Consider the following 25506-nt stretch of genomic DNA (forward strand, 5'->3'; position numbering starts at 1 on the left):
AATCGGGGTACGAGGGCGTCATCCTGCGCCATGCAGTGGCTGCATCTCTGCTCATGAGAAGGTGGTATATATCCCAGTATTGTGCCTCCTCATATGCACGCCTCTTACAGCGTGTGAGGGTCCTCATTTGTCGGCTCGCCTGTCTCTGTGTAATGGTCCCCAGTGCTCTCTGGGCACAGAGGTGTGTATATAGCTCTCTGCACTCATCATCATACCACGGATTCTGGGGCATGCTCCCAAATCAATCTGTGTGTGCAATGTGTGTATGATGGTGGAAGCTGCGGGGGGCGGCCGTATGTAGTAGAGATGACAGCTGGGTGGTGAGTGTGTCTAGAGGTGACAGGAGATCCATCTGGAATAGCCCGTCATATACATGATGCTCATATATGTCTGCCAAGTCATGGGTGAAGTAGAAAGTTGTATGCGATGCTTGTGTGGGCTATGTGGGTGCCGGTGTGGAGCTCGCCAGTGACAGTAAGAGGTACGTGTGATCTGCACCAATAGGACAGGGGGGGATGGTGAAAGATGTCACTGCCTGTGTGGTCTCCATGGACCCCATGATGTAGTCCACTGTGCTAACCCCCCCTGATCGTGGAAAGCATGTTAGTGGTCCTGAATCCTGCCACCACTGCCTCATCCCATTATAAATAACGAGATGGTGTCGCGCTCCCAGCTCAAGTAAGTGATGACCATATCTAGTGTTATCTGGCCCCATGTCCTTTGACACCCTGCAAGCTTCCGTGTCCTCCACCTCTAGTGTGTGCATCACCTCGGGGTGCTCGAAATCATAAATATCGCACTGTCGGCTCTGTGTCCGTGCATTGAAGTCCCCCATAAGGAGGACTTCCCCAAGGTTGGAGTAGTGTACGATCTCATCTGAAAGGGCTGCATATGGTGACTCTCCCAATGGCCCTGTGTCCTCCTCCCCGCCTCTACTCTCGTCCTCTGCTGTCATGGCATATCTCGATCCTCTAGGAGAGAAGTAGCATAGAGCAATGTATAACACCCTGTCTGCTGAGAGCTGCAGTCTAATCCACACGTGTCTAGCCTCCTGGTCACGTGCTACCACCTTTAGGCGCTCCTGTAGCTCTTGCTTGAAGAGTACCGCTATACCTCCAGATCCTCTCGATGTGCTTTGCTATGTGGTCCCCCTGTATGTAAACTCCCACTGATAGCCCTCTACTTTGGGTAGCCCCCTCTATGGGCTCTGGTGCGTCTCTGTCAGTAGTATTATGTCCCGTCCCTCCATGACCTCCTCCATCCTCCGAGGATGTTGCCAAAGTGCTCCATTGCAGTTCCAAACTGCTATGTGTATCTGTGAATCTGGATCCTCCATAGCCGATGTCCCATAGGCCGCTTGGCGCTAATCGGTGGCCTTGCCATTGATGATGACACGGCCATCGCGATAGAATGCTCTCTTGCCCTCTTTTCGGGCCTGTAGGACTCTTGGCATGCATGTTTTCCTGTGTTCTATCTGCATCCTTGTAAGGTCGTCATCCAAATAGATGGGATCTCCCTGTAATCCTCGTAGAATCACCCTCTTCCTCATGAAGGTGACCCTCTCCGTCTCTCCTACAAACTGTAGGATGAGGGCTCGCTTGCGTGTTGAGTCTTTCCCGGCTCTCCATGCTTTGGTGAAGGGGAGAGGGTCCTCTTCCCTATAGCCAAGCTTCATGCATAGAAGCTGTCCATCTTTGTCGGGAGTGGAGTCAGGTGTCTCGGCTATACCTGTGACTCGAATGTTGAGGCGGCGGGCATGCCTCATCTTCTCCTCCTCGATGGTGGTGTGAATGATTTGGTGTTCTTCCCTTTGAGTCTCCTCCCTCACTTCTTTACGGATGTTCTTCTTCACCACCTCAACCCATCGTGACTGCTTGGCTTCGAGTTTTCCCTCCATGTCTTTTGTGATCTCCTTGGAGATCTTCTCGTTGATGGCCGTGAGAGTGTTGTCATTGATCTCCCCTTCTTCCTTCTCGGTGTTCTTGACGGCTACCATGGATATATTGAGCCATGGAAAACTGAAAGAAAAAGTAAAATGAAAACATCTGACAGTACATGTGATCAACAGATGATCCTGTGTAGAGTGAGATATGTTGTGATCAGCTAATGACGATACCCGCCTCGGTTAGAACTGATCTGATGGTGGAGTGAATGTTAAGCCTCTGTGATGGGAGCATGTCATGTCGGCGGAGAACCTCACGAATGTGTCTTTGTGTGGTGGAGGGACCTGATGCTCTGGGTCGGGGATGTTTGGCTCGTAGGATGCATCAAGCTCTCTGGCTGAGAACTCCTTTGGGGCGTGGAGCTGGAGCGTGGGTATGGGTGGTGGGCTCTAATGTCGTAATAGAGGAACTGTTGTGGGCAGTGGATTCCGATGTGGATGTGTGTACCTTAAAGAAATGTGTGATGGCTCTCTGTGAGGTGTCCTGTCGGAGCCGGGGCTGTCTATCAACATGTTGCCTCAACACTACATCCCTGTGTCATCTGATCTCCATCAAGTACATGCTCAAGCATCTGTGATCCTCAAACTGTATCACCCGTGTGAGTGGTCCGAATCCCTCTTGGAAGAGGTAGTGGAATCTCCCTCGTAACTATTAGTAAGCCGGGCAAATGAACATATAATGGGCCTCATTTTCTGCTGCTCTTGTTGTGCATACTGTGCATGTCCTCTCGTCATGTGGAATATTCTCAGCTCTGCAAGTCTCTACTCTGAGGCGGTGGGAGGATACCCTGAGTTGGCCGATCGTGATACGCATAGCATACGACACATGTATTTGTATGTATCCCGGGATCTCAAAGAATCCATCTTCGGAGAGTCTCAAGAAAATAGAGAGAGAGAGAGAGAGAGAGAGAGAGAGAGAGAGAGAGAAAAGAAAACTATATTAACGTCCTTTAGAGGCCACATCTAACCTATAGGACTAATCAGATACATCCATGTGATTACATTCCACTTCGGGCGCAACAAAATGAAAATAGAGATAAAACTAAAAATAGTTCAAATTCCCTACATGACCGTAGGAGAATCCTAGATAACATGAAGGATTTCTCTAGCAGCTACTCTTCATTACTACCATGTTTGGTTGTCTTGAAATCTGCAATAACAGCTCTACCTCTACGGTAGACTGTCCATTTTCCTTGTTTCCTTGCTTCGTATACTTTATTGAGTTCTTGTTTCCTGTTTTTTAGTTGAGTGGCTGTGAGTTCATCCGCCATCCACACCTTCGTTCCCTTAAGTGACCTTGTTTGCTTCATGACTTTAATTTTGTCTTTCATATCTGCGTACCTCAAAACCACATGTTTTCCTGTGATATGCAGCGGAAGTCTTTGTATTGGTTGATCCTGTCACACAATATGCTCACACCGTCTTCTGTATCCTGAGTTTCGTGAGTTTAGCAATCCATTTCATTTACTTCAAACTTTAAAGAGATGAGAGAGAGATATGAACACTGTACACCAGATTGGGTCCCGAATTACCCACTGAAGGGCCCCCTATCCCGATAACGAGATAGTATTTGCTTTATTACTTTAGAGAGAATGACTTTGGACTGTAGATAAGCCAAACGCAAGATCTCGAAGGATCGGAGAGCGGCTGATCTGTACACTGCGGTAGAAACACCTCAATGACTTGATCTTGAGCCTATGCACTCCTCCCAAGGGCATGAGGAAGGGCTGCACACCTGAGGCTCAAAGAAGAAGAAGGTGGACTGTTCTACACACTGTTAGAATGCTGAAAACACATATGAATGCTGAGTTACCTTCACCAGATGACTGCTGAATGTGCTGATGATGCAGAGAAGGCTGGACACTGATGCAAACAACTGTTTCAATGCTGGAAACTGTTGTAAACTGTTGCTTCAAGGCTGGATTCTGTTGTGGACAGAAACGCATGTGTGTGGAGGATGCTGTGGACTGAAACGCATGTAAATCTGGGACTGCAGGAGCTGCTGCTGTATGGCTGGGACAGAAACGCAGCACTTCTGTACTGCTGGATCAGAAAACACAGGTATAAACAGGCTGCAATCTGCTAGATTCAGGCGTTGAACTGAGATGAAGAGTATGCTGAATCTATGGCATGAACTGATGCTGAATTCAGGCTGATTAGAGGCTGAGGACAAACACCTAGGGCTGGACTGAAGCTATGGTTCTCAAGGGCTGGAGAAGAAAGCTTATGGGCACTAGGGCATGGATTAGTCCTTAGTTGGAGGGTACAAGCCTGTAAGATTTGTCAAAAAGTCAAGGTTCCCCATTCAAAGAAGGCAGGTTTACTTCAACCTTTGCCTATCCCCGACGGACCTTTTATCGACATATCTATGGACTTTGTAGGGCCTCTACCAGCATCCACTGGATCCCGTAACACTCAGTGTTTTACCATTGTGGATCGCTTTAGTAAATTCTACATGCTCATCCCATGCAAGCATACGGCCACAGCCGAGGACGTAGCACGTCTGTTTCTCAAGCATTGGTATCTAATTTGTGGTTTGCCTAGCACCATAACATCAGACAGAGATTCCAAGTTTACCTCGCATTTCTGGAGGGCATTATTTGAAAACTTTGGAACTAAGTTGCAGTTGTCTAGTGCATTCCATCCCCAGACAGATGGCCAGACAGAAATTTATAATCAGTTGGCCTTTGATGTCCTCAAGTCATACTGTCATGACCAGCAGTCCAAATGGGAGCACTATCTTCCGTTGGTCCAAGCTATCTTAAACGACACGCATTCATCCAGTGTCGGACGGACTCCATATGAAGCAGCCTTTGGTCGCCGTTTTTCTTCTCTTTTGACGAGAATGGTGTCTCCATCTTTAGAGGCTAATAAAACCACGGAAGCATTTTCCGAGATCATTGAGTCAGTCAAGGACCACTTGACCAAAGCTCAGGAAGCATATAGCAGACAGGCAAATAAATCTAGACGAGATGTCCACTTCAAGGAAGGGGATTGGGTCTATTTGCGTATCATGAAGCAGAGATTGAAACAAGTGGGCAAACGTTGTCCCAAGCTTTCTTTCCGTAGTTTTGGCCCTTTTCCAATAGTTAAGAAGATAAGTGATGTCTCAATGAAGTTAAAGTTGCCTGCCAGTTGGACAATGCATGATGTTTTCCATGTTTCTTGGCTAAAACCATATGTTGGTCCAGAAGTGTTTGATGTTTCAGATGAACAGCAGCCAGACGTGGTAGACGAGGCAGAAGTTATTGAGCCTGAGCAGATCCTTCTTCATCGATGGAAGCATGGTTCCGGTCGACGGATTCGTCAGTTCTATACGAAGTTCCGAGATCGAGGCACCCACGAAGCCGTATGGCTCGACGAAGAGTTCTTCCAGGAGTACCCCCAGTTATTGGCGGACTACTTGGAAGCCATGAACCTGCCGCCAAGCTAATCAAGAGGGAATGTCACATGCACTCTGCACTAAGTGCATGGTGACAAGATGGCTCATCATCAGAAGTGCATCATTTGTACAGTTGTAGAACCCAGTAGGATGATATTTGTCGTATGCCGTGACCCCATTGTACATCCTCAGTCCAGGATAAGTCAGGCACGAGCTACGTAGGTCATTCCTCAGCCTTAGTGGGTTAGTCAGTCAGTCAAGTCCCTTAACCCACTTGGAGAGAATCATTCATGCATGTAGAGTCAGTAGAAGCCTTAGGGTTTGCATCAGAAAGCACTCTGCATCTTGCATAATATGCATACATATGCATGTGCATCATTTAGAACATCCCCAAAGCCTTAGGGAATTTACTGGGATTTATTTGGTATTTTTCCCATATTTATTAGTATTTATTTATCATTATTTGCATTATTGGGCATTTATAAATATTAAGTTTATTAAATGACCAACCCCCCAGTTAGTATAAATAGGCTTGCCTAGAGCCTCTTTTGCTCATTCAGTCTTCATTGTGCTAAGAGCTCTCCTCTCTCTCTTGCTCTCAGCATAAGTCATGGGCATCATGGAGAAGAGCAGAACGCTTTTCTCGAGTAACACAGAGACGGTTCTTGTAGAACAACCAACCGTTCTGTACTGAATAGTGGCCAGGCTCAGAAGTGAGGGCCAAACTATACTGAGTACCAAACTCAGGGGAGTCGACATATTGGTCTTTCATACTATCTAAGTCCTTCCCCGTGATTTCGAGAATGGTAGCTTCTTGGACTGCCTGGATGCTGGACTTTCGACTGAGAGCATCTGCTACTACTGGGTTATGCTTACCAGGGATGTATTCAATCATACCTCCAAACTGTTGGAAGATTTGACTCCACCTGGCCTGTCGATCACTCCACTGGGCACTTGGCATAGTCTGAAGCCACTTAAGTGCTTGGTGGTCTGTTTTCACTGTGAAAGCCTGTCCATAAATAAAAGGCTTCCAATGTTTGAGCACTGTGATCACACCCAAAAGCTCTTTGTCATATACTGAATAATTCTTTTCAGTGACATCCAACTTTCTGCTGTAATATGCCACGGGTCTATTGTCCTGCTGGAGGACTGCACCTATGGCGACATTGCTGGCATCGGTGATGACCTCGAAAGGTTCGTCCCATGATGCTAACTTTAATACAGGTGCTTCTGAGGCAGCTTTCTGGAGTGCACGGAATGCATCAAGTGCCTTACCCGTAACTGAGACTTTCTGCTTGCGAGTCTTCACCCCCTTGAGCAAGTCGGTAAGAGGTGCTGCAAGGTTGGAAAACTGATGCACATGGGTACTATAGGCCTGACAAAGACCTACGAATGAACGGATTTCTTGGGCGGTCTTAGGAATATCCCAATCTAAGATCTCTTGAACCTTTGAGGGGTCCAGTCTAATCCCATCGGAACCGATGATGTAGCCCAAATACTGAACTTCCTTAACACCAAAGATAGACTTTTTGGCATTTATGTAGAGCTGATTATCTCGCAAAAGTTGCAAGACTTTCTCCACATCTTTCTCATGCTGCTCCGCAGTTCCTGAGAAGACTAGTATGTCATCAAGGAATATGAGCTGTTTTTGGAATGTCAGCTTCAAAAATGCGGACCTGATGGTAACCACTCTTGAGGTCGATCTTAGTGAAAAATTTAGCACCGTCTAAACGCTCCAAAATGTACTCTATCCTGGGCATAGGAAACTTATTCTTGATAGTGAGTTTGTTTAATGCCCTGTAGTCTACACAAAGGCGTGCAGACTTGTCCTTCTTTTGGACAAATAGGATAGGTGCAGCAAATGGGGAGGAAGAAGGCGAATAAATCCGGCTCGGAGAAGCTCAGATAACTGCTTTTCCAACTCGCCTTCTAAAGTCTTGGAAAGACGATAGGGAAACCTGCTAGGAGGGTCTGATCCAGGGACCAAATCAATGTGATGGTCCTCAAGGCGAGAGGGTGGGAGACTGGGTGGGAGATCGTCCCTAAGCATAATGTCCTGGTGTCTGGATAGGAGGTCTGCTAACTGAGGGACTGAAGATGTAAGGGATGCTACTAATGAGGGAGGGGCTGTTTGAGCACGAACATAAAGGAGTGCTCCTTCTGCTCCCTTGCGGATAGCTCGTCGGGCCTGGAGATGCGAAATCAATGGAATGCCAAGAATGCTTCTATCCCCATGAATCATGACAGGCTCAGGAAAACCTTTACAAATAGTAAAAGTGTCCTGCCCCCAATCGGGAATAGGCTCATACTGACGGAACCACTGAATTCCTAAGATCATGTCACACCCTAAAAGAGGGGAGACGATGAAATCTCGTTGAAATGAGGCCTTCTGAACTTCAAAGGCAAACTGCTGTGCCTTCTGGGAAATGTGGGTGCGAAGACCAGGTGTAAACCCGTCCACATCCAGATGATATGGGACTAAAGTGCAGTTCAATTTATTAGCCAACTGGGGAGAGATGGCGTCTTCAGAACTACCCATATCGAAAAGGACTACAAACTGTCGGCCCTGGGCAGAGCCATAAGCTCGGATAAGGCTCTTCTGAGCAGCATCGCTCTCACCCTCCTGCTTAGCATCAAATACCACGGATGGCATAGGATGCATGGAAGGTAAAAGTTGAACTGCATTTGAGGTAGTAGGCGGGGCTGGAGGAGTTGGGGAAGCTGTGGCAACTGTGGCAGAAGGAGCTTTGGCAGCCTGTGCCGCTTGCCATTTGTGGCAATCCTTCTTACCATGCCCTATAATATGACAGAAAAAACATCTATTTTCTGACTGATACTTCTTTTGCTCCTCTGGAGGAAGATAACCTCCAGTAATGCCTGCTTTAGCCTTTTCATCAGGGGTTTTCTTAGGTTCTTTATCCTTCTTACCCCCTGAACTGGAGCTATTACTGCTGTCCTTCTTAGCATCTTTAGAAGATGCGTTACCTTTCCCTGTCTGTGCAGCTGATTGCTGCTGCTGGGGTTTGGTACTGGACTGAGATGTCTGCTTGGGCTTGCCCCCGTCGAGCTTCATTTCTTCATTCTGAGCGAGAGTCAGAGCCCGGTCATATGTACTTGGTTCAAAGTTACGAACTGTGAACCGAATGTTGGAGTCCAATCCACGAATGAATTGCTCCATCTTGGCCTGCTCAGATAACCCTAACTGCTGTGCTAAAGTAATAACCTTACCGGAAAACTGAAGCACTGGAGAACCGTTCTGTCTGAGTCCATAGAACTCGTCTTTCAGACCGGTCATGTACTGGGGCGGGAGAAATCTGGTCTTCAGGTCATGGACAAAGATGTCCCAGTCAAAGGCTGTGACACCTGTGGCCTGGTCAGTATGAATACTAGACCAATGCTGCCACCAAGTGACTGCCTCACCAGTGAGATGGGGAGCCGCTAAGTGGACTTTGTCTTGTGGGTCTGTGATCCTAGCTAATGGAAAATGAGCATTAAATTGATGAACAAATTGATTAACTGAAGAATGATCACACTTACCATCATACTTGCTGAAATTCGGTTGACTGCGAATGATGGTGGTTGAAGCTGCTGCGGGATGCTGGCTGGTGACACCTATGACTGGGGAGACTGAGGAGAGCTGCTGATACCTCAAGTGTATGGCCTCCTTTTCCCGTTGGTGTTCGAGTAACATACGTTCTCGATCAAGCTCACGTTGGTGTTCCCGAGTGGCGAGTTCAGCCTGACGCCGGTCTTCGTCGATCCTGCGTTGGGCTTCCTCATAGTCCTGTCTTTCTTCTTTTTCTCTTCTCCTTCGGGCCTCGTCCTCTCTCCTTTGTTGTTCCATCTGAAAGAAGAGGGAGATGTAGTCGGGTGCTGCTGGAGGTGTAGAAGGACGTGCTGCTGCTGCCTCCAAGAGTTGGAGACGCTCCATGAGTAGCTGGTTCTGAGCTCTTAGAAGAGCTATGGTGTCTGCTGTAGGCGGAAGAGCAAGGTCTCCTTCGGGGGAGACGTCTTCCGGCTGATGAGTACTCTCTCCTGTAGACATGATGCTGAAGTCGGTGGTCGTGCCGGAACGCAATCTAACCATCCGAGGATGCCCCCACGCTAGGATACGGTGTGTGTGGACTATCTGAATCTGATACCAATGTGATATGCAGCGGAAGTCTTTGTATTGGTTGATCCTGTCACACAATATGCTCACACCGTCTTCTGTATCCTGAGTTTCGTGAGTTTAGCAATCCATTTCATTTACTTCAAACTTTAAAGAGATGAGAGAGAGATATGAACACTGTACACCAGATTGGGTCCCGAATTACCCACTGAAGGGCCCCCTATCCCGATAACGAGATAGTATTTGCTTTATTACTTTAGAGAGAATGACTTTGGACTGTAGATAAGCCAAACGCAAGATCTCGAAGGATCGGAGAGCGGCTGATCTGTACACTGCGGTAGAAACACCTCAATGACTTGATCTTGAGCCTATGCACTCCTCCCAAGGGCATGAGGAAGGGCTGCACACCTGAGGCTCAAAGAAGAAGAAGGTGGACTGTTCTACACACTGTTAGAATGCTGAAAACACATATGAATGCTGAGTTACCTTCACCAGATGACTGCTGAATGTGCTGATGATGCAGAGAAGGCTGGACACTGATGCAAACAACTGTTTCAATGCTGGAAACTGTTGTAAACTGTTGCTTCAAGGCTGGATTCTGCTGTGGACAGAAACGCATGTGTGTGGAGGATGCTGTGGACTGAAACGCATGTAAATCTGGGACTGCAGGAGCTGCTGCTGTATGGCTGGGACAGAAACGCAGCACTTCTGTACTGCTGGATCAGAAAACGCAGGTATCAACAGGCTGCAATCTGCTGGATTCAGGCGTTGAACTGAGATGAAGAGTATGCTGAATCTATGGCATGAACTGATGCTGAATTCAGGCTGATTAGAGGCTGAGGACAAACACCTAGGGCTGGACTGAAGCTATGGTTCTCAAGGGCTGGAGAAGAAAGCTTATGGGCACTAGGGCATGGATTAGTCTTATGCTGAGAGCAAGAGAGAGAGGAGAGCTCTTAGCACAATGAAGACTGAATGAGCAAAAGAGGCTCTAGGCAAGCCTATTTATACTAACTGGGGGGTTGGTCATTTAATAAACTTTTCGTGTTGTTGTTCCTTAATCTGTTTCTCCAGGGTTGAAAGATGTTGTTTTGTCTGATGTAGTTCATTTTGCAAGGCTGCATTTGTTTGCTGAAGATGTTGAATCATGCTCAGGAGGTACCGCTCCCATGGTGATGGTTTTTCATTGGGTTTGGTAGGAGGAGAGATAAGGGTTTCGGAGAAGGTTTTCTTGCTGGCCATGTCAAACTGCTGGACTGTTTGAGAGGTTGCTCTTCACGAACCCCACCCCCATGAGGTGCAAGCCCTTACCTGCTTGGAGGTGGGTTACAACCCTACCCTACAACTAAGGTGCGCAGGTGGGCAATAGGTGAGAGGGAGAGTTATGTTGCTGCCTTGGGAGCCTGAGCAAGGGCGGGTGGGAAATGGCGGCCCAAAAAGCGAAGCGAAGGGGAGCAGCAGCGAATAGAGAGGGCGGGTGAAAGGAGAGCGCAGAGAGAAGCAAAGCGAAGGGGAGCAGCAGCGAAGAGAGAGGGCGGGTGTGGGGGGCCCAAAAAGCGAAGCGAAGGGGAGCAGCAGCGAAGAGAGAGGGCGGGTGAAAGGAGAGCGCAGAGAGAAGCGAAGCGAAGGGGAGCAGCAGCGAAGAGAGAGAGAGAGAGAAATGAAATGATATATTAACGTCCTCAAAAGGCCAAAATGACCTATGAGACCAAAAAGGTTACAACAATTGGTGGATCTGATACAATGTCTGTGTAAGAAAAGCTAAAACAACTAAACAACTAACTGAAACTAAAACAACAACTATGAGGAAAAGTAAGGTACTAGGAGCTCCTAATGGATAACATTTGGGAAGGAAAACTCCAGCAACAAAGGTAAGCATCATATACATCACTATCCAAAGATGTCTCTCATCGGTCGATGGCGGATATCCTCAATGTCCTCCATGGTGAGTACTCTGATTGGACGTCTGCCATGCCGTGCTAGTATGCTTTGGTGTAGGAACCAACTACACCTGTTCCTGTTCAAGGAGGCAACTAGCCTTTGCATTTAAGCATTAAATTCACACAATTGTACCTGATTTTATCTGATGAGAGCATTTCCATAGTCTGCAAGAGAGAGAAAGAGAGAGAGAGGCTGTGGGGAGCAAGCTCAACCCTCAATTCCTGAGTTGTAGGGCAAGGGAATGCACCACGAATGCTGGTTTTCCTGCAACAAAACCACACGATGGCTGCAAATGAGCCTCCTCTTCCCAAATTCCCACGCTTCCCTCTTCTCTATGAGGAAAATGCACCAAAATTTGACACTTGGCACATTTTTAAGCCTTTTCCACATGCAATCTTCCAGGCTAAAAATCTCCTGACTGGTTCACATTCTCACAACAGTCCTTTGTCAGCTTTTGGTCCCCTTGACATTCCGCACAAACTGACGCGAACACTTTTCAATTCTGACACTGCCAAAAATAGCAGTTCCCTAAATTTTAGGGATGATGTCATCTGCATTCCTTTTGGTCTCCTGACCATCTTTGACCGCTATGGTCACTTCAGAATTTGCTTAGAATTCAAGATACATTCACATTTCGGTGGCGGCCACTTACTAGTGTAAACTGGCCTATACCCTCATTCAGTGGCCATGTCCTAGACACTGTCCTTCATCTTTCAGTGCCCATGTCCTGGACACTGTCATTCATCTTTCAGTGCCCATGTCCTGGACACTGTCATTCATCTTTCAGTGCCCATGTCCTGGACACTGTCATTCATCTTTCAGTGCAGTTCTCAGGCTTAGCCAACCACTGGTCCAAAGTCCCACTGGCTGACCCATTCTGACATTGCAATGGCCCAAGCCCTTCCAAGAGATACCGGGGGAAAGCAACAGCAACCAAAGAGAAAGAAAAGAAAAATATATACTTATAAAGAAATGTAAATAAGGAAAACAACTGCAAAAAGTTTCACCTCCTGGTGACATACCTCCCTCTTGAAAGAAGCAAGCGACCTCGATTGCAAGTCCACATGCAAACGGATGACACAGGACGATCACCAGATTCCCCAGGTGATTAGTGTCATCGCATGTATCTCCTGCCAACGGATGACACGGGGCGATGATAGGAATTCCCCACTACCATTTGTGCCATCGCAGGTTCAAGCCTTTCAAATACATGTTTCCGGATGCAACACAGGGCGATAGCATATATGTTGTACTATTAGTGTCACAACATGTAAATCATTCATTTGAAGCGTAACAGATACAACTTCAAAGCACTGAAAGTTCATTCATTGATTAAGTCATTGACAACAAATGTCAAAACTGTACATTGCCAAACATATAATACAAATGTACAGGTCATTCAGAATTCAGCTTCAAAAAGCATATTAAACCATTGCAGGTTCTAACAGGAAGGCTTCCTTGTAAAGTTGCATCAACTGAGGTGAATCAGCCAGTTCAACCTCATCCATCCATTTAGCATCCATTGGTGAATAATTTCTGAATTTCACCAAGTACCTTCTTGCAACTTGTCCTTTCACTTTTCTGTCTTTATGGGCCAGAATCTGCTCAGGAACCAGAATTTCATCCAATTCCTCCACTTCAGGCTGTTCCTCTGGCACCATATCTTCTGACACATTGCCAATAAAAGGCCTCAAAAGGCTCACATGAAATGCATTATGTATCTTCCAGGTTTCTGGCAATTTCAGCCTGTATGCCACATCACTTATCTTCTCTGAGACTTGGAAAGGACCATAATATCGCATACTCAGCTTAGGAAACAGACGTTCCTTGCCCTTTCTTTTTCTCAGTCGTGCCTTTTCAAAGCGCAATAAGACCCAGTCATTCTCTTTAAACAAGAGCTCTCGACGATGCATGTCAGCAGCTCTTTTCTGCTTAGCTTGTGACTTTTCCAAGGCATATTTGACCTTCTTATACGCTTCTTGCCATCCCTCAATATACCGATCTGCTTCAAATATCTTATCCTTTGTCTGCAGAATGGGAGGTACTTTCTTGCCACCTTCAACAATTTCAAAAGGTGCCTTGCCAGTAGAGGAATGCACTGTATTGTTGTAAGCATACTCTACTAATGGCAAATAATGCTCCCAAGTTGCCTTATGTTCTGAGACATAACATTTCAGCAGATCCAAGACAGCAGAGTTAGCCTCTTCAGACTGCCCATCAGTTTGAGGATGAAAAGAAGATGAGAATTTCAAGGTCGTGCCCATATTCTCAAACAATGCTTTCCAAAACAAGCTAGTCATCCTTGGGTCTCTATCACTGACAATAGACTATGGCATACCATGGTATTTAAAGATATTCTGCATGAAAACCTTTACCATGTGCTCGGGCTTTATCTTCTTTCTAACAGGAATGAAGTGTGCCTGCTTACTGAATCTACATATTATAGTCCAGATTCCATCATTCCCTGTCGTTGTCCTTGGAAGATCAAAAATGAAGTCCATGGCAATACTTTCCCATGGTCTCTCTGGAATAGGCAGTGGTTGCAATAACCCAGGTGCCTTCTGTCTATCAAACTTGACCTTCTGACATACTAGGCAAGATCTGACATAAGCATCAAGATCACGTCTCATGGCTGGCCAATAAAAGAAAGTCTCAACCGCTTTCACTGTAGCATCAATGCCTCGATGTCCAGCATATGGTGGAGCATGACTTTCTAGCATTACCTTCGGCCTTAACTCCTTAGTGACACATAGCTTTCCATGCATCATGAGAAAGCCGTCTTTCAGAACATAGTGATCATGATGTTGATTATTCATTAGCTGCTCATAGATTCTGGAAAAATCTTCATCACTGGCATACTGCTCTTTCATATCATCCAATTCCTGGTGATAAGAAATAGAAACAGCTGACACTTGTGGTTTGCGAGACAATGCATCTGCAACCACATTCTTCTTGCCTTCCACATGCACTATCTGAAAATGGAACATTGACAGAAAATTTGCCCAGCGCATGTGTTTCTCTGACAATTTTGCCTGTGTGAGAAAGTATCTGAGCGTCTGATGATCCGTTTGCACAACAAAATCAGCACCAAGCAAATAGTGTTTCCAACTAGTAAGTGCATGGATCACAGCTAGCAGCTCTTTCTCATAAATCTGATAGTTCTTCTCAGTGTCAGAGAGTATTCTACTCTCATATGCCACGACTCGGCCATTCTGCATCAAAACAGCACCAATGCTGTTCCCACATGCATCACACTGCACAACAAATGACTTAGACAAATCTGGCAATGTCAACACAGGGTCTGTAGTCATTTTCTGTTTCAGGCATCTAAATGCTGATTTCTCTTTATCTGTCCATTGCCATTTAATGGCCTTCTTTTCAAGCGCATGTAACGGTGAAGCAATCTCTGCAAAATGCCTTACAAATCTGCGGTAGTAAGAGCATAGGCCAAGAAAACTGCGAACATCATGCACAGTCTGTAAATCTGGCCATGAAACGATTGCTTCAATCTTAGCAGGATCCATTGTGACACCATCCTTTGATACAATGTGCACAAGGAAGTGAATTTCTTTCAGAAAGAATTCACTCTTCTTGCCATTAATGAGCAATCTGTTGTGTTTCAGCTCATTAAAGACTGCTGTCAGATGGTCTCTGTGCTCCTCTTCACTCTTTGAATAGACTATCATGTCATGAAAGAATGTGGCATGACTAAGAACTCATAGAGACCAAATGTAGTGCGAAATGCGGTCTTGTGCACATCCTCGGGTCTGATTCTAATCTGATGGTACCCACTCTTCAAATCTATCCTGCTAAACATTTCTGCTCCTTGCAAATGGTCAAGAATATCATCTATGCGCGGAATCGAAAATCTATTCTTGATCGTGTTCTTGTTCAAGGCTCTGTAGTCAATACACATTCGCCATGAACCGTCTTTCTTCTGTACTAGTAACACAGGTGAACAAAACGGGGAACTACTGGGCTGAATTAGTCCCTTCTCTAACAGCTCATTAACCTGTGTCATAATCTCTTTCTGCTGGGCTGCGCTAACCCTGTACGGTGGCCTATTGGGCGGACTAGACCCTGGAATAAGATCTATGGCATGATCCTCTGGCCTCTCAGGGGGTAACTCTCCTGGTAAAGATTCTGAAAAACAATCTTTGAACATATCCAAGAAAGCTTTTCTATCTTCGTCTAGTGTAGACAAATCAGTTTCAACTTCATTCACTTGCTTTGCAAAAACCAAGTACGCAGAAAGATGATTTTTCATTACTGAAGTTATAGCAGAAGCAGAAATAACTGGGACAGACTCTCCTTTCAGCTTCACATCCAAAACATGAGTCTTGTCCCTATGTACAATTGTGATTTTCCTGTTGAAAGCATCCAACACTGCATGTTTCCTATGACACCATGGAATTCCCAACAAGACATCACATCCTTCCAAGGGCATGATAAGAAACTCCTCTGTGTCCACATAACTCTGTATATGCATACGAAGTTTGCCAAGTATAGGAGTGACAGGAACTGAATGCCCAGAGCATGCCAAATCAGCCTGTCCAACTGGTCCCATCTCTTCAGCACGAATCTCCAACTTGGCTGCCAATGCCGGTGAAATAAAGTTGGCTCGAGCACCAGGGTCAAAGAAAATCAGCACTGTAGCATCTCTGATTTTACCCCATGCTCTGCACAATTCTGTAGCATTATCACATGGCTGGTCACCAACCATGTCAGGTACCAATCCTGCACTCGGCATTGTCTTCTTCTTGAGTGGCCCTTCTTTATCCTCGGCATCTTTTGGTGGCTGTTGTGGACATTTTGCAGCCATATGCCCTTTCTGTTCACAGATGAAACATTTCCCAGCTTGCATCAATGCCTTTCTCTCTTCAAATGACTTGCCATAGAATGGCCTCTTCTGTCCTTTGCCTTGACCAACACTTTTCTGAGGTTGTGACGGCCAAGTCTTCTTCTCAAATGGCTTCTTTCTATAGAATGGTCTAGGTGGGAAATCCCTCTTCATAAGTGGTTCCTGTTTGCCCTGAGGTTCCTTGTTTACTGTGCTCTTAAAGCCACGTGAACCTCCTTGTAACAATGCATTAGCCATATTTGCATTCTCAATGAGCTGAGTCATATTAGAAACATTGGTCTTAATGCAATAATCCCTGATTTCTTTGGGCAAACCACAGCAATACTTTTCTATTTGCTCTGACAATGGCACTGTCCTGTAAGAAGTTACTGGCAAGAGTGCATCCCAAAACTTCTTATTATACTCTTCCAAATTTACATAGTTGGCTGCATCAAGTTTGTGCCATGCTGTCATAACATCCACTTCAAAAGTAATTGTAAGCCAGGCAAAAGAGAACTGCTGCTTAAATTGAACCCATGTAGCAGGTGCTTGTCCTTGCATCAACAATGAGGTCCACCACTGTAATGCATTACCTTTCAAGAAAGTAGCAGCCTTCCGCACCTTAGAAGACTCCGTAAAGTTACCCCCAGTGTATGCTGCATCAAACTGCTGAATGAAAGTCAGCGCTTTCAATTTGTCCTGCATCCCACTGAAAGTCTCAAACTTTACTGCTTGACCTCCTTCTTTGTAATCCTTTTGCACCTTTTCTGCATCAGTCCTTACTGCTCTTTGTCCACTAGGTTGAGAAAATTCAGCCACACTGACAGGTGCTGCGGGCCCCAAAGCTGGACTAAAATAAGTTTGAAATCCGGGCTGCACACCTATATTGGCATAAAGAGGGTTCACAGCTTCCATAGGCATCATTCCTGGTGACCCTCTTGACATCAATCTTGGCAAAACTGTGGGTGGTCTAGCCATGGCCTGGAAAACAGATCCACCACCAAAATAGCCAGGCTGGGAAGCAAGGAATGGAGGAATGGTCGGCATGACCCTTTGCACATTACTTTCCTGGCCATTAAATGCATGTACCTGTGCCTGTGTAACATGCTGCACTGGATCAGCTGCCACTGCTGGTATCTGCTCTACATGCTGTGGCATCCTTGGCATTTGTTCCTGTGCCCTCTCAACTGCATGCTGAGATGATTCAGCCTGGGAATCCCCTGTCCTTGACTGCAAATACCTCTTCATCCTGGGATTCTTCACCAACTGTTCAAAGGTACCAACCATGCTTAGGAGCTGCGCATGAAATAAATCCTCTTGTTCCTGTTCTTCCTCTAACAAGGTTGGCTGTACTACTGGCTCCATCCGAGCAGAGGCTGACACCTGGGCACCTGTCACCTCTATATGCTGTCTGCGAGTAGAAGAGGAACTCTCTTCGGCAGGAAGCTTGCCTTTTCCTTTGTCTGTCATACTGTCAACTGAAAGTTTAAGGGAACCTGTATCCAAAGAAAGAGACCGTACTCTTTCTCACCTGTAATCAGCTGTACCTCTCTCTGTGTGTCTCTTGTTCACCCAATCCAATCCGTGTCCGGGCTCTTGCAGAAAAGAGGACCCTGTCCCGGCAACGGAACCATAAAACCGGTCTATGGACACATAAAGCGGTAATTCATTCACAAATAACCTGGACTTACTGAGACACACATTCACAGAATCCTCGCTCCCTCGCTCAACAACACATTGGCCCCGAAGTCCGGCGCCCCTTGCGGTATTTCTTTATTGTTAAAAGGTTGGAAATTGCAAAGCACAAGTGCAACAAAGCACTCTACTTACATCAGCTGAATTTTACAAATTTTAGAAGAAATTTGCCAGCATAACTGCACTAAAACTGTTCCATAACATCTCAGAATGAATCCCAACTGACAGGCTCACTTCCATAGGCATCAAGCTACCCAATAGAGTACAAAACATCACAATTCAGCTTGCTGTAATTTTCTGCACAGACCTGTTTTCAGCTCTGTTTTCAACCCAAAATAACCCTTGTATTGTCTTGGAGGACTTTAGCAAAGTCCTACTGCATTTTGGCATCAACCGGGCAACATAACAGCCCAAAAACAGCACCTAAACAGTGCTGAAACAGCATTGTTTTAAAGAGGTTATTACCCTCTTCTGTCCCTGCTTTGGTGTAGGAACCAACTACACCTGTTCCTGTTCAAGGAGGCAACTAGCCTTTGCATTTAAGCATGAAATTCACACAATTGTACTTGATTTTATCTGATGAGAGCATTTCCATAGTCTGCAAGAGAGAGAAAGAGAGAGAGAGGCTGTGGGGAGCAAGCTCAACCCTCAATTCCTGAGTTGTAGGGCAAGGGAATGCACCACGAATGCTGGTTTTCCTGCAACAAAACCACACGATGGCTGCAAATGAGCCTCCTCTTCCCAAATTCCCACGCTTCCCTCTTCTCTATGAGGAAAATGCACCAAAATTTGACACTTGGCACATTTTTAAGCCTTTTCCACATGCAATCTTCCAGGCTAAAAATCTCCTGACTGGTTCACATTCTCACAACAGTCCTTTGTCAGCTTTTGGTCCCCTTGACATTCCGCACAAACTGACGCGAACACTTTTCAATTCCGACACTGCCAAAAATAGCAGTTCCCTAAATTTTAGGGATGATGTCATCTGCATTCCTTTTGGTCTCCTGACCATCTTTGACCGCTATGGTCACTTCAGAATTTGCTTAGAATTCAAGATACATTCACATTTCGGTGGCGGCCACTTACTAGTGTAAACTGGCCTATACCCTCATTCAGTGGCCATGTCCTAGACACTGTCCTTCATCTTTCAGTGCCCATGTCCTGGACACTGTCATTCATCTTTCAGTGCCCATGTCCTGGACACTGTCATTCATCTTTCAGTGCAGTTCTCAGGCTTAGCCAACCACTGGTCCAAAGTCCCACTGGCTGACCCATTCTGACATTGCAATGGCCCAAGCCCTTCCAAGAGATACCGGGGGAAAGCAACAGCAACCAAAGAGAAAGAAAAGAAAAATATATACTTATAAAGAAATGTAAATAAGGAAAACAACTGCAAAAAGTTTCACCTCCTGGTGACAGAGGCCTTGGCCCTAATCATCCGGGAAATCATAGAAACCAAGGGCCTCTCCATACATCTCCATCCATCAGTGCTACCTGCTCGGCTGTGGTGATCCACTGAGGGTCCCCATATCTCCACTCCATATAGCATGGCTGAAGTGACCAAAGTGTCAGAGCCAGAGCTTTGTTCGAGGTTCCTGAAATTGAACCTGCGAACACATCCTCTCTAGTCTCCCCAATGCTGCATAAGCTCTGGTCAATGTGGTCTTCGCTGCTCTCCTCAAGGAAAATAGCGGGCCACTAAAAACTACACCAAGGTAAGTATATGCATCTGTATACTCCACTGTCTCCTGACCATATGTAAAGGTGGGTACTGACCTCCTAACCCACTGTGCTGTGGTGTTAAACACCATCACCTTGGTTTTACCAAGGTTAATAGACAATCCATTGTCCTGTGCATCCCTGTTATACTGGAATGGTGGTAGATGATCCATGTCTAGGCCATGCTATGAGAACCAATGTGTGACCTGTGCATACCATGATCCTCTGTCTCCTGCCTCAGCCAGCTGTCTAGATGCCTCAAAAGCTCTGTATGACAATCTGTCCTGTGGCATCTCTCTGAATCTGTCTAGCAGGCATATAGTCTGGAATATGGCCTCTACCATCATAGGAGGCGCAGCCTGCTCGGATAATGTCATGAGGTACTGACGGTTTGCTGCGTATCATGCGTGCCATCATGAGGGCCTCTGGTCTCTCTATTTGTGTCCACCAATGGGTAGCAAGGCTTGTCGTCCATACCGCTGCTCCATACATCAGTGCCGGTGTGACTAATGTGTCAAATAGTCATCCCTTCGTCGGGGGCTCTTGAAAATGCACCTGGTGGCAGTCTCTCTCTAGCATAGCCAATGCTGCATATCCCCGTGTCAATCTAGCTCTGGTTGCTGAACCCATGGTGAAGTGTGTGGCTGCTGCAGAGAAGGTAACCCCTAGGTACACTTATGATGTCACCACCTCCACCTGGCGTCCTGCGAGAGTGAATGTCAGTTGACTCCTGCCCTGTCTCGATGTATGAAAGACCATAACCTTGGTTTTCCCAAGGTTCACAGTAAGACCCCTCTGTGTGCAGAAATCATGGAGTGCATGTAGATGCTGCTGTAGACCTCCTGGAGACTCAGACACTAATACAATATCATGAGCATAAAGCATAATATGTAGTGAGGTACCTGCTAGATCAACTCTATCTCCGCCTCCCCGTGTAATGAAGTCAGCCACCTCATCAATGTATAACCCAAATAGCGTGGGGGAAAGTGGGCATCCTTGCTTGACACCAATGGTGCTAGCAATAGTCTCGGACATACCTCCTGGGCATTTGACTCGCCCAAAAACCTGCTCATATAATGCATAGAAGCCCCATGTCATATCTGCTGGTATGCCAAGAGACTGTAGGCGCTGAAAGAGCCTCGCTCTTGGTACTGTGTCAAATGCCTTGCGGAAATTCACAAAGCAGCAATAGAGCTTTCTCTTCCTCACTCTGGCGTGATCAATCATACATCTCAAAGTGAATACATGGTCAGTGGTAGAGAAAGCTCTCGTGAAGCCTGCCTGCCCTGGTGAGCGTAAACCTGCTCGCTTAGCATATAAGCTAAGCTCTTGCTCCAACACCTGCACCATAGAGTGTGGCCAACACGTGGCCAACCATAACCGTCCTGTAGTTGCTCGGATCGAGCATATCCCCTGTTTTGTGGATCGGCACAATAGTGTGCATCGTCCACTCCGCAGGCAAACCCTCTGCTAGTGCCCTGTTAAACAGGTGTGCAAGAAAAGGAGCCAAAGAATCTACTGCATATATGAGATGCTCACCCTGTAGGCCCCATATGGTCGGCGGCCCGTCCATGCTGTAGGCGGCGGATAGCTTCCTTTACCATCGAGTGGGTAAAGAAGCTAGCTGTGGTAGGTTGAGGCTCCTGTGGAGGCTGAGGTATAGGTGGCGGCGTGGTATAGGCCCTTTGCATGTGTGCCATGTCTGTGGGTCTGCAATGGGTGTCGGTGTTCGGGGCTCTCTGAAGTGCCGCCATGAGATAGGGCTATCTCTACTCATGAAGAAATGGAAGATCTCTAGCTTCTGTATCTCTGCGAAGGCCCGCCTTTTGCGGCGAGTAAGTCTCCTCAACTCCTGCTCTGTGATGGCTCCCAAGGTTCTCTGTATGCGGAGCCGTGAGTATAGGGCTGTGCACTTGTCATCATACCATCTGTTCTGTTCTGGGGCATAGTCCCAAATCTCGCAGGCTCTCCTGAGTGGACATGATGTGGGAAGCTCTGTAATGCAGTCGTGTGTAGGAGTGATGCCAGTTGGGTTGTAATGGTATCCATAGGTGCCAAGGGATCCATGAGTAGGAGCCTATCCTCTACTCTGCCAGTGTATATGTCTGCCATGTCATGTGTGAAGTAGATGGTAGTGTGTGGCGTCGGTATGTGGGGGGTTGGTGATACTGGTGATCCGGCTAGTGAATATGCCAAGTATGTATGATCTGCCCCAATAGGACGAGGTGGGATGGAGAATGAGGTGACAAGCTGTGATGCCTCCAAAGATCCCATAATGTAGTCTACCACCGTGCCTCCTGTCCGTGTATGACCCCCATGTGGGAAGCATGTCAGCCCTCCTGATCCCGACCACTGTAGCATCCCGTTATAAATAACGAGACGATGCCTGGCTCCCAACTCTAGTAAGTGGTCCCTATAATGTCCTCTGTCTGGTCCAGTGTCCTCTGATGCCCAACTAGCTCCTATCTCCTCTGGATCCACATAGTCATACACCTCACACTGTCTGCTCTCTGTGTGGGCATTGAAGTCACTCGTAAGAAATACCTCCCCTAGTGTAGAATAATGCATAATCTCCTCTGACAGACAAGTGTATGGCGAGGCTCCTGTCTCCTCCTCCTGTGGCATGTCCTCTGTAATGACATAGGAGGATCCTAATGGAGGAAAGTAACATAGGGCTGTGTATATAACCCTGTCCTGTGAGAGCTGTAAGCTGATCGACATGTATCTGGCCTCTGGGTCCTGTGCTACCACTCTCAGTCTCCCCTGTAGCTCCCGTCTGAATAGAATTGCTACTCCCCCCGACCCTCTCGAGATACCCTGGCGTGTGGTCCTCCTGCATGCTGACTCCCACTGGAATCCCTCTACTCGAGGTAGCCCTCTCTCTGGGCTCTGATGTGTCTCTGTCTGAAGTATGATGTCTCTCCTCACCATAACATGCTCTAGTCGTCCAGGCTGCACCCATAGTGAACCATTATAGTTCCATATTGCCATGTGTATCTCTGTCAGTGGCCTGGTCTGTGTCCCATAGGCCCCAAACCGCTAATCCATGGGCCGGCCATCAATGATGACCCGACCATCTCGATAGAAGGCCTTCTTGCCTTCTCTCCTCGCGTGTAAGACTCGTGGCATGCAAGCTTTCCTATGCTCTAGCTGCATCCTTGTGAGATCATCATCCAAGAAAATAGGAGCTCCCTCTAAGCCTCGTAGTATGACCCTCTTCCTCATGAAGTTTGTTCTTGCCTCCACATCCCGAAACTGTATGATGAGAGCTCTCTTCTTTGTCATGTCTTTCCCGGCCCTCCAAGCTTTGAGGAAGGGGGGGGGGTCCCTCATGTGAGTATCCAAGTCGTGTGCATAGTGTCTGCCCATCCCCCTCGGGGGTAGAGTCGGCTACCTCGGGAATCCCCGTGACTCAAACATTGAGTCTACGAGCATGTTGCATCCGCTCCTCCTCAATGGTGGTGTTGATGATTTGGAGCCCTTATTTTTGGGCATCCTCTTTCACTTCCTTTTTGATGTTCCTCTTCACCACTTCTACCCAACCCTCCCTTGTTGCCTCCATCTTACCTTCTAGGCTCTTGGTGATTGCCTTGGTGAGTTCCTCTTTGATGGCCTCTTTGTCAACTTCCACAATCTCCCCCTCCTCCCGTGGTGGTCGGTCCCGTAGAGAGATCGATTTCCTCCTTCATAGCGTCCCGTTCCTTCTTCCATCCCTCTTTCTAATCTTTCCATGCTTCTTTCTCCTTCTTCCCTCCTTCCTTCTCTTTCTCCCTCTCCTTCTCCCAAGTCTCCTTCTCCCTTTCCCAAGCTTCCTTCTCTTTTTGTAAAGCTTCGATCTCCTTCTCGACTTTGGAAAGTCGGTTGATGATGATGTTGATGGCGGAGTCCGCCGTCTTCTTGTTTCTCTGATGGAGATGTTCAGCCTCCATTTTGACTATCTCCTCTTTGCTTGCACCCTTAGCCATGTCGATGTACCTTGGAGAGATAGAACCCTAACGATTATGTTGCTGCCTGGGAGGCCTGAGCAAGGGTAGGTGAGGAAAGGATAGTGAACATAACCTGGATTGGGCTGGGGCTTCACATGGCGGCAGCAGCAGCACAGGCGACGACCAAAACGAAGCGACGGGGAGGGGATGTGCAGGCGATGGGGAGAGAGAGAGAGAGGCGACGGGGAGAGAGATGCGAAGGTGACGAGAGAGAGAGAGAGAGAGAGAGAGAGAGAGAGAGAGAGAGGGGGGGGGGCAGCGGGTAGAGAGAGAGGTGGGAGGGGATGCGCAGGAGAGAGAGAGAGAGAGAGAGGGCAGGGGGGCTGGCGGGAGGGAGGGCTGGTGGGAGGGGGGCGAGGGGCTGGCGGGAGGGGGTTCAGAGGGGGGCGAAGGGGATGCAGAGGGGGGCAGAGGGGGGCGAGGGGCTGGCGGGAGGGGGCGCAGAGGGGGGTGTGGGGCTGGTGGGGGCTGGCGCAGAGGGGGTTGCTGGCGGGGGAGAGAGAGAGAGAGAGAAATGAAATGTTATATTAATGTCTTCAAAAGGCGAGAGAGAGAGAGAGAGAGAGAGAGAGAGAGAGAGAGAGATTTATTAACGATTACTAAAGACTTGAAGGGTCTGTGAGACCAAAAAGATGTTACATATGAGAGAGAGAGAGAGAGAGAGAGAGAGAGAGAGAGAGCAATTATTTGCTATGCTTTGACAGGTACTTTTCTTGTAGTGGGAGGCTTACTTTGGTTTATCATATCTGGAAGTACTGCTGCTATTCGCTTCGGAGTCATATTAGGTGGCATTCTGTTAGCTTTGAGTGTTTCGAGTTTAAATGCTTGGAAGGAAGGAAAATCATCGAGCTCGTACATCAAAGGACAAGCAGGTGAGAGTTTGGTTTCTTGATGATTACAAAAAGAATAGTAAAGTCAAGATATGTTCGGTCTCTCATCCATTTAAACTGCATATTTTGGCCATTGTTATCTGGCTCTGTCCACTATTTGTAGCATTCCTTTGTGTACGTATCTCCTTTGTTGTATGCTTTGAAGCCACCACTAGGCAGCTTTCTATGTTGGTCCCATAGGTCATATTTGGCCTCCGGGGACGTCTCTCTTTCTCTCTCTAGGCCATCAGTGGTATTGGCTGAGGCGGGCATTACCATTAGTTGACCATGGCTAGTTCACCTCATACATAGGGTCATATGCTGATATCACATGTTTATGTACTAGTGATAGTTGTTTTTCATTTTCTTTCAGTTATTTTTTCCATGGTTCAATACACCCATGGTATCATTATATCACTCATGGTTTCATAAACACTTGTGGTCTTTTGTAGACCTTACACTAACTCTCTCTAGATAACATATCATACTTGTATCACCCCTTCAGCATATAGAGATGCATTAGTAGCCCTGGTACTCCATCCACACCCTCTCGTTTGTACACCACCATTGAGTCCCCTATGGTCGTGTTGTCATACTTGTACATTTTATTCTCACTCCACATTTTCCTCTTGATGACTGGAGGAACATCATTGTACTACTTGTTTGTCTCATAGGCCAATTTTGGCCTTTTGTAGACGTTAATATATCTTTCTTTCTCTCTCTCTCTCTCTCTCTCTCTCTCTCTAGTTGAGCTCAGGAGACACAGAGAGACCCTCTTGGCAGACAGGAGGCCGAGCCATGATGTACCTAGACAGAGGACCCTGGCAGATTTCTTTGGCACCAGCACCAGCAACCCAGCCCACACACCTCTTGATACCTCCTCCATTGGGCCATCAGGGCACCGACCACGCTCCCAGGGAGTCACCACTGATAGAGCAGTTATCTTATGTCGTGCTCGTCGGCCACGCCCACGAGGATCCCGACCACGGCATCCTCACCATCACCAGATCAGAGCCATTAT

The 25506-nt window shown here is 47.0% G+C and overlaps 3 protein-coding genes and 1 pseudogene across 3 annotated transcripts in view; 1 reads left to right on the top strand and 3 right to left on the bottom strand.

Annotated features, from left to right (window-relative positions):
- The window catches only part of LOC147639969 (protein FATTY ACID EXPORT 3, chloroplastic-like), a 90887-nt gene that overhangs the window by 57786 nt on the left and 7595 nt on the right, over positions 1-25506 (top strand). The window contains exon 3 of the mRNA XM_086775737.1: positions 24321-24488. Coding sequence (XP_086631863.1) covers positions 24321-24488 — 168 coding nt within the window. The remainder of the gene's footprint in view (positions 1-24320; positions 24489-25506) is intronic.
- On the bottom strand, positions 15059-16659 carry LOC147639970 (uncharacterized). The gene has a single exon (XM_086781769.1). It carries the CDS (start codon positions 16499-16501, stop codon positions 15059-15061), a length of 1443 nt encoding a protein of 480 aa, XP_086637895.1. The 5' UTR covers positions 16502-16659.
- LOC147639971 (uncharacterized) lies at positions 22559-23300 on the bottom strand (annotated as a pseudogene).
- Positions 23259-23718, bottom strand: LOC147639972 (uncharacterized). Its single transcript, XM_086775748.1, has one exon. The coding sequence runs from the start codon at positions 23593-23595 to the stop codon at positions 23350-23352; it is 246 nt and encodes an 81-aa protein (XP_086631874.1). The 5' UTR covers positions 23596-23718; the 3' UTR covers positions 23259-23349.

This window comes from Cibotium barometz, chromosome 3, assembly GCF_041138505.1.
Source record: "Cibotium barometz isolate CiBa-2024 chromosome 3, ASM4113850v1, whole genome shotgun sequence".
Lineage (NCBI taxonomy): Eukaryota > Viridiplantae > Streptophyta > Polypodiopsida > Cyatheales > Cibotiaceae > Cibotium > Cibotium barometz.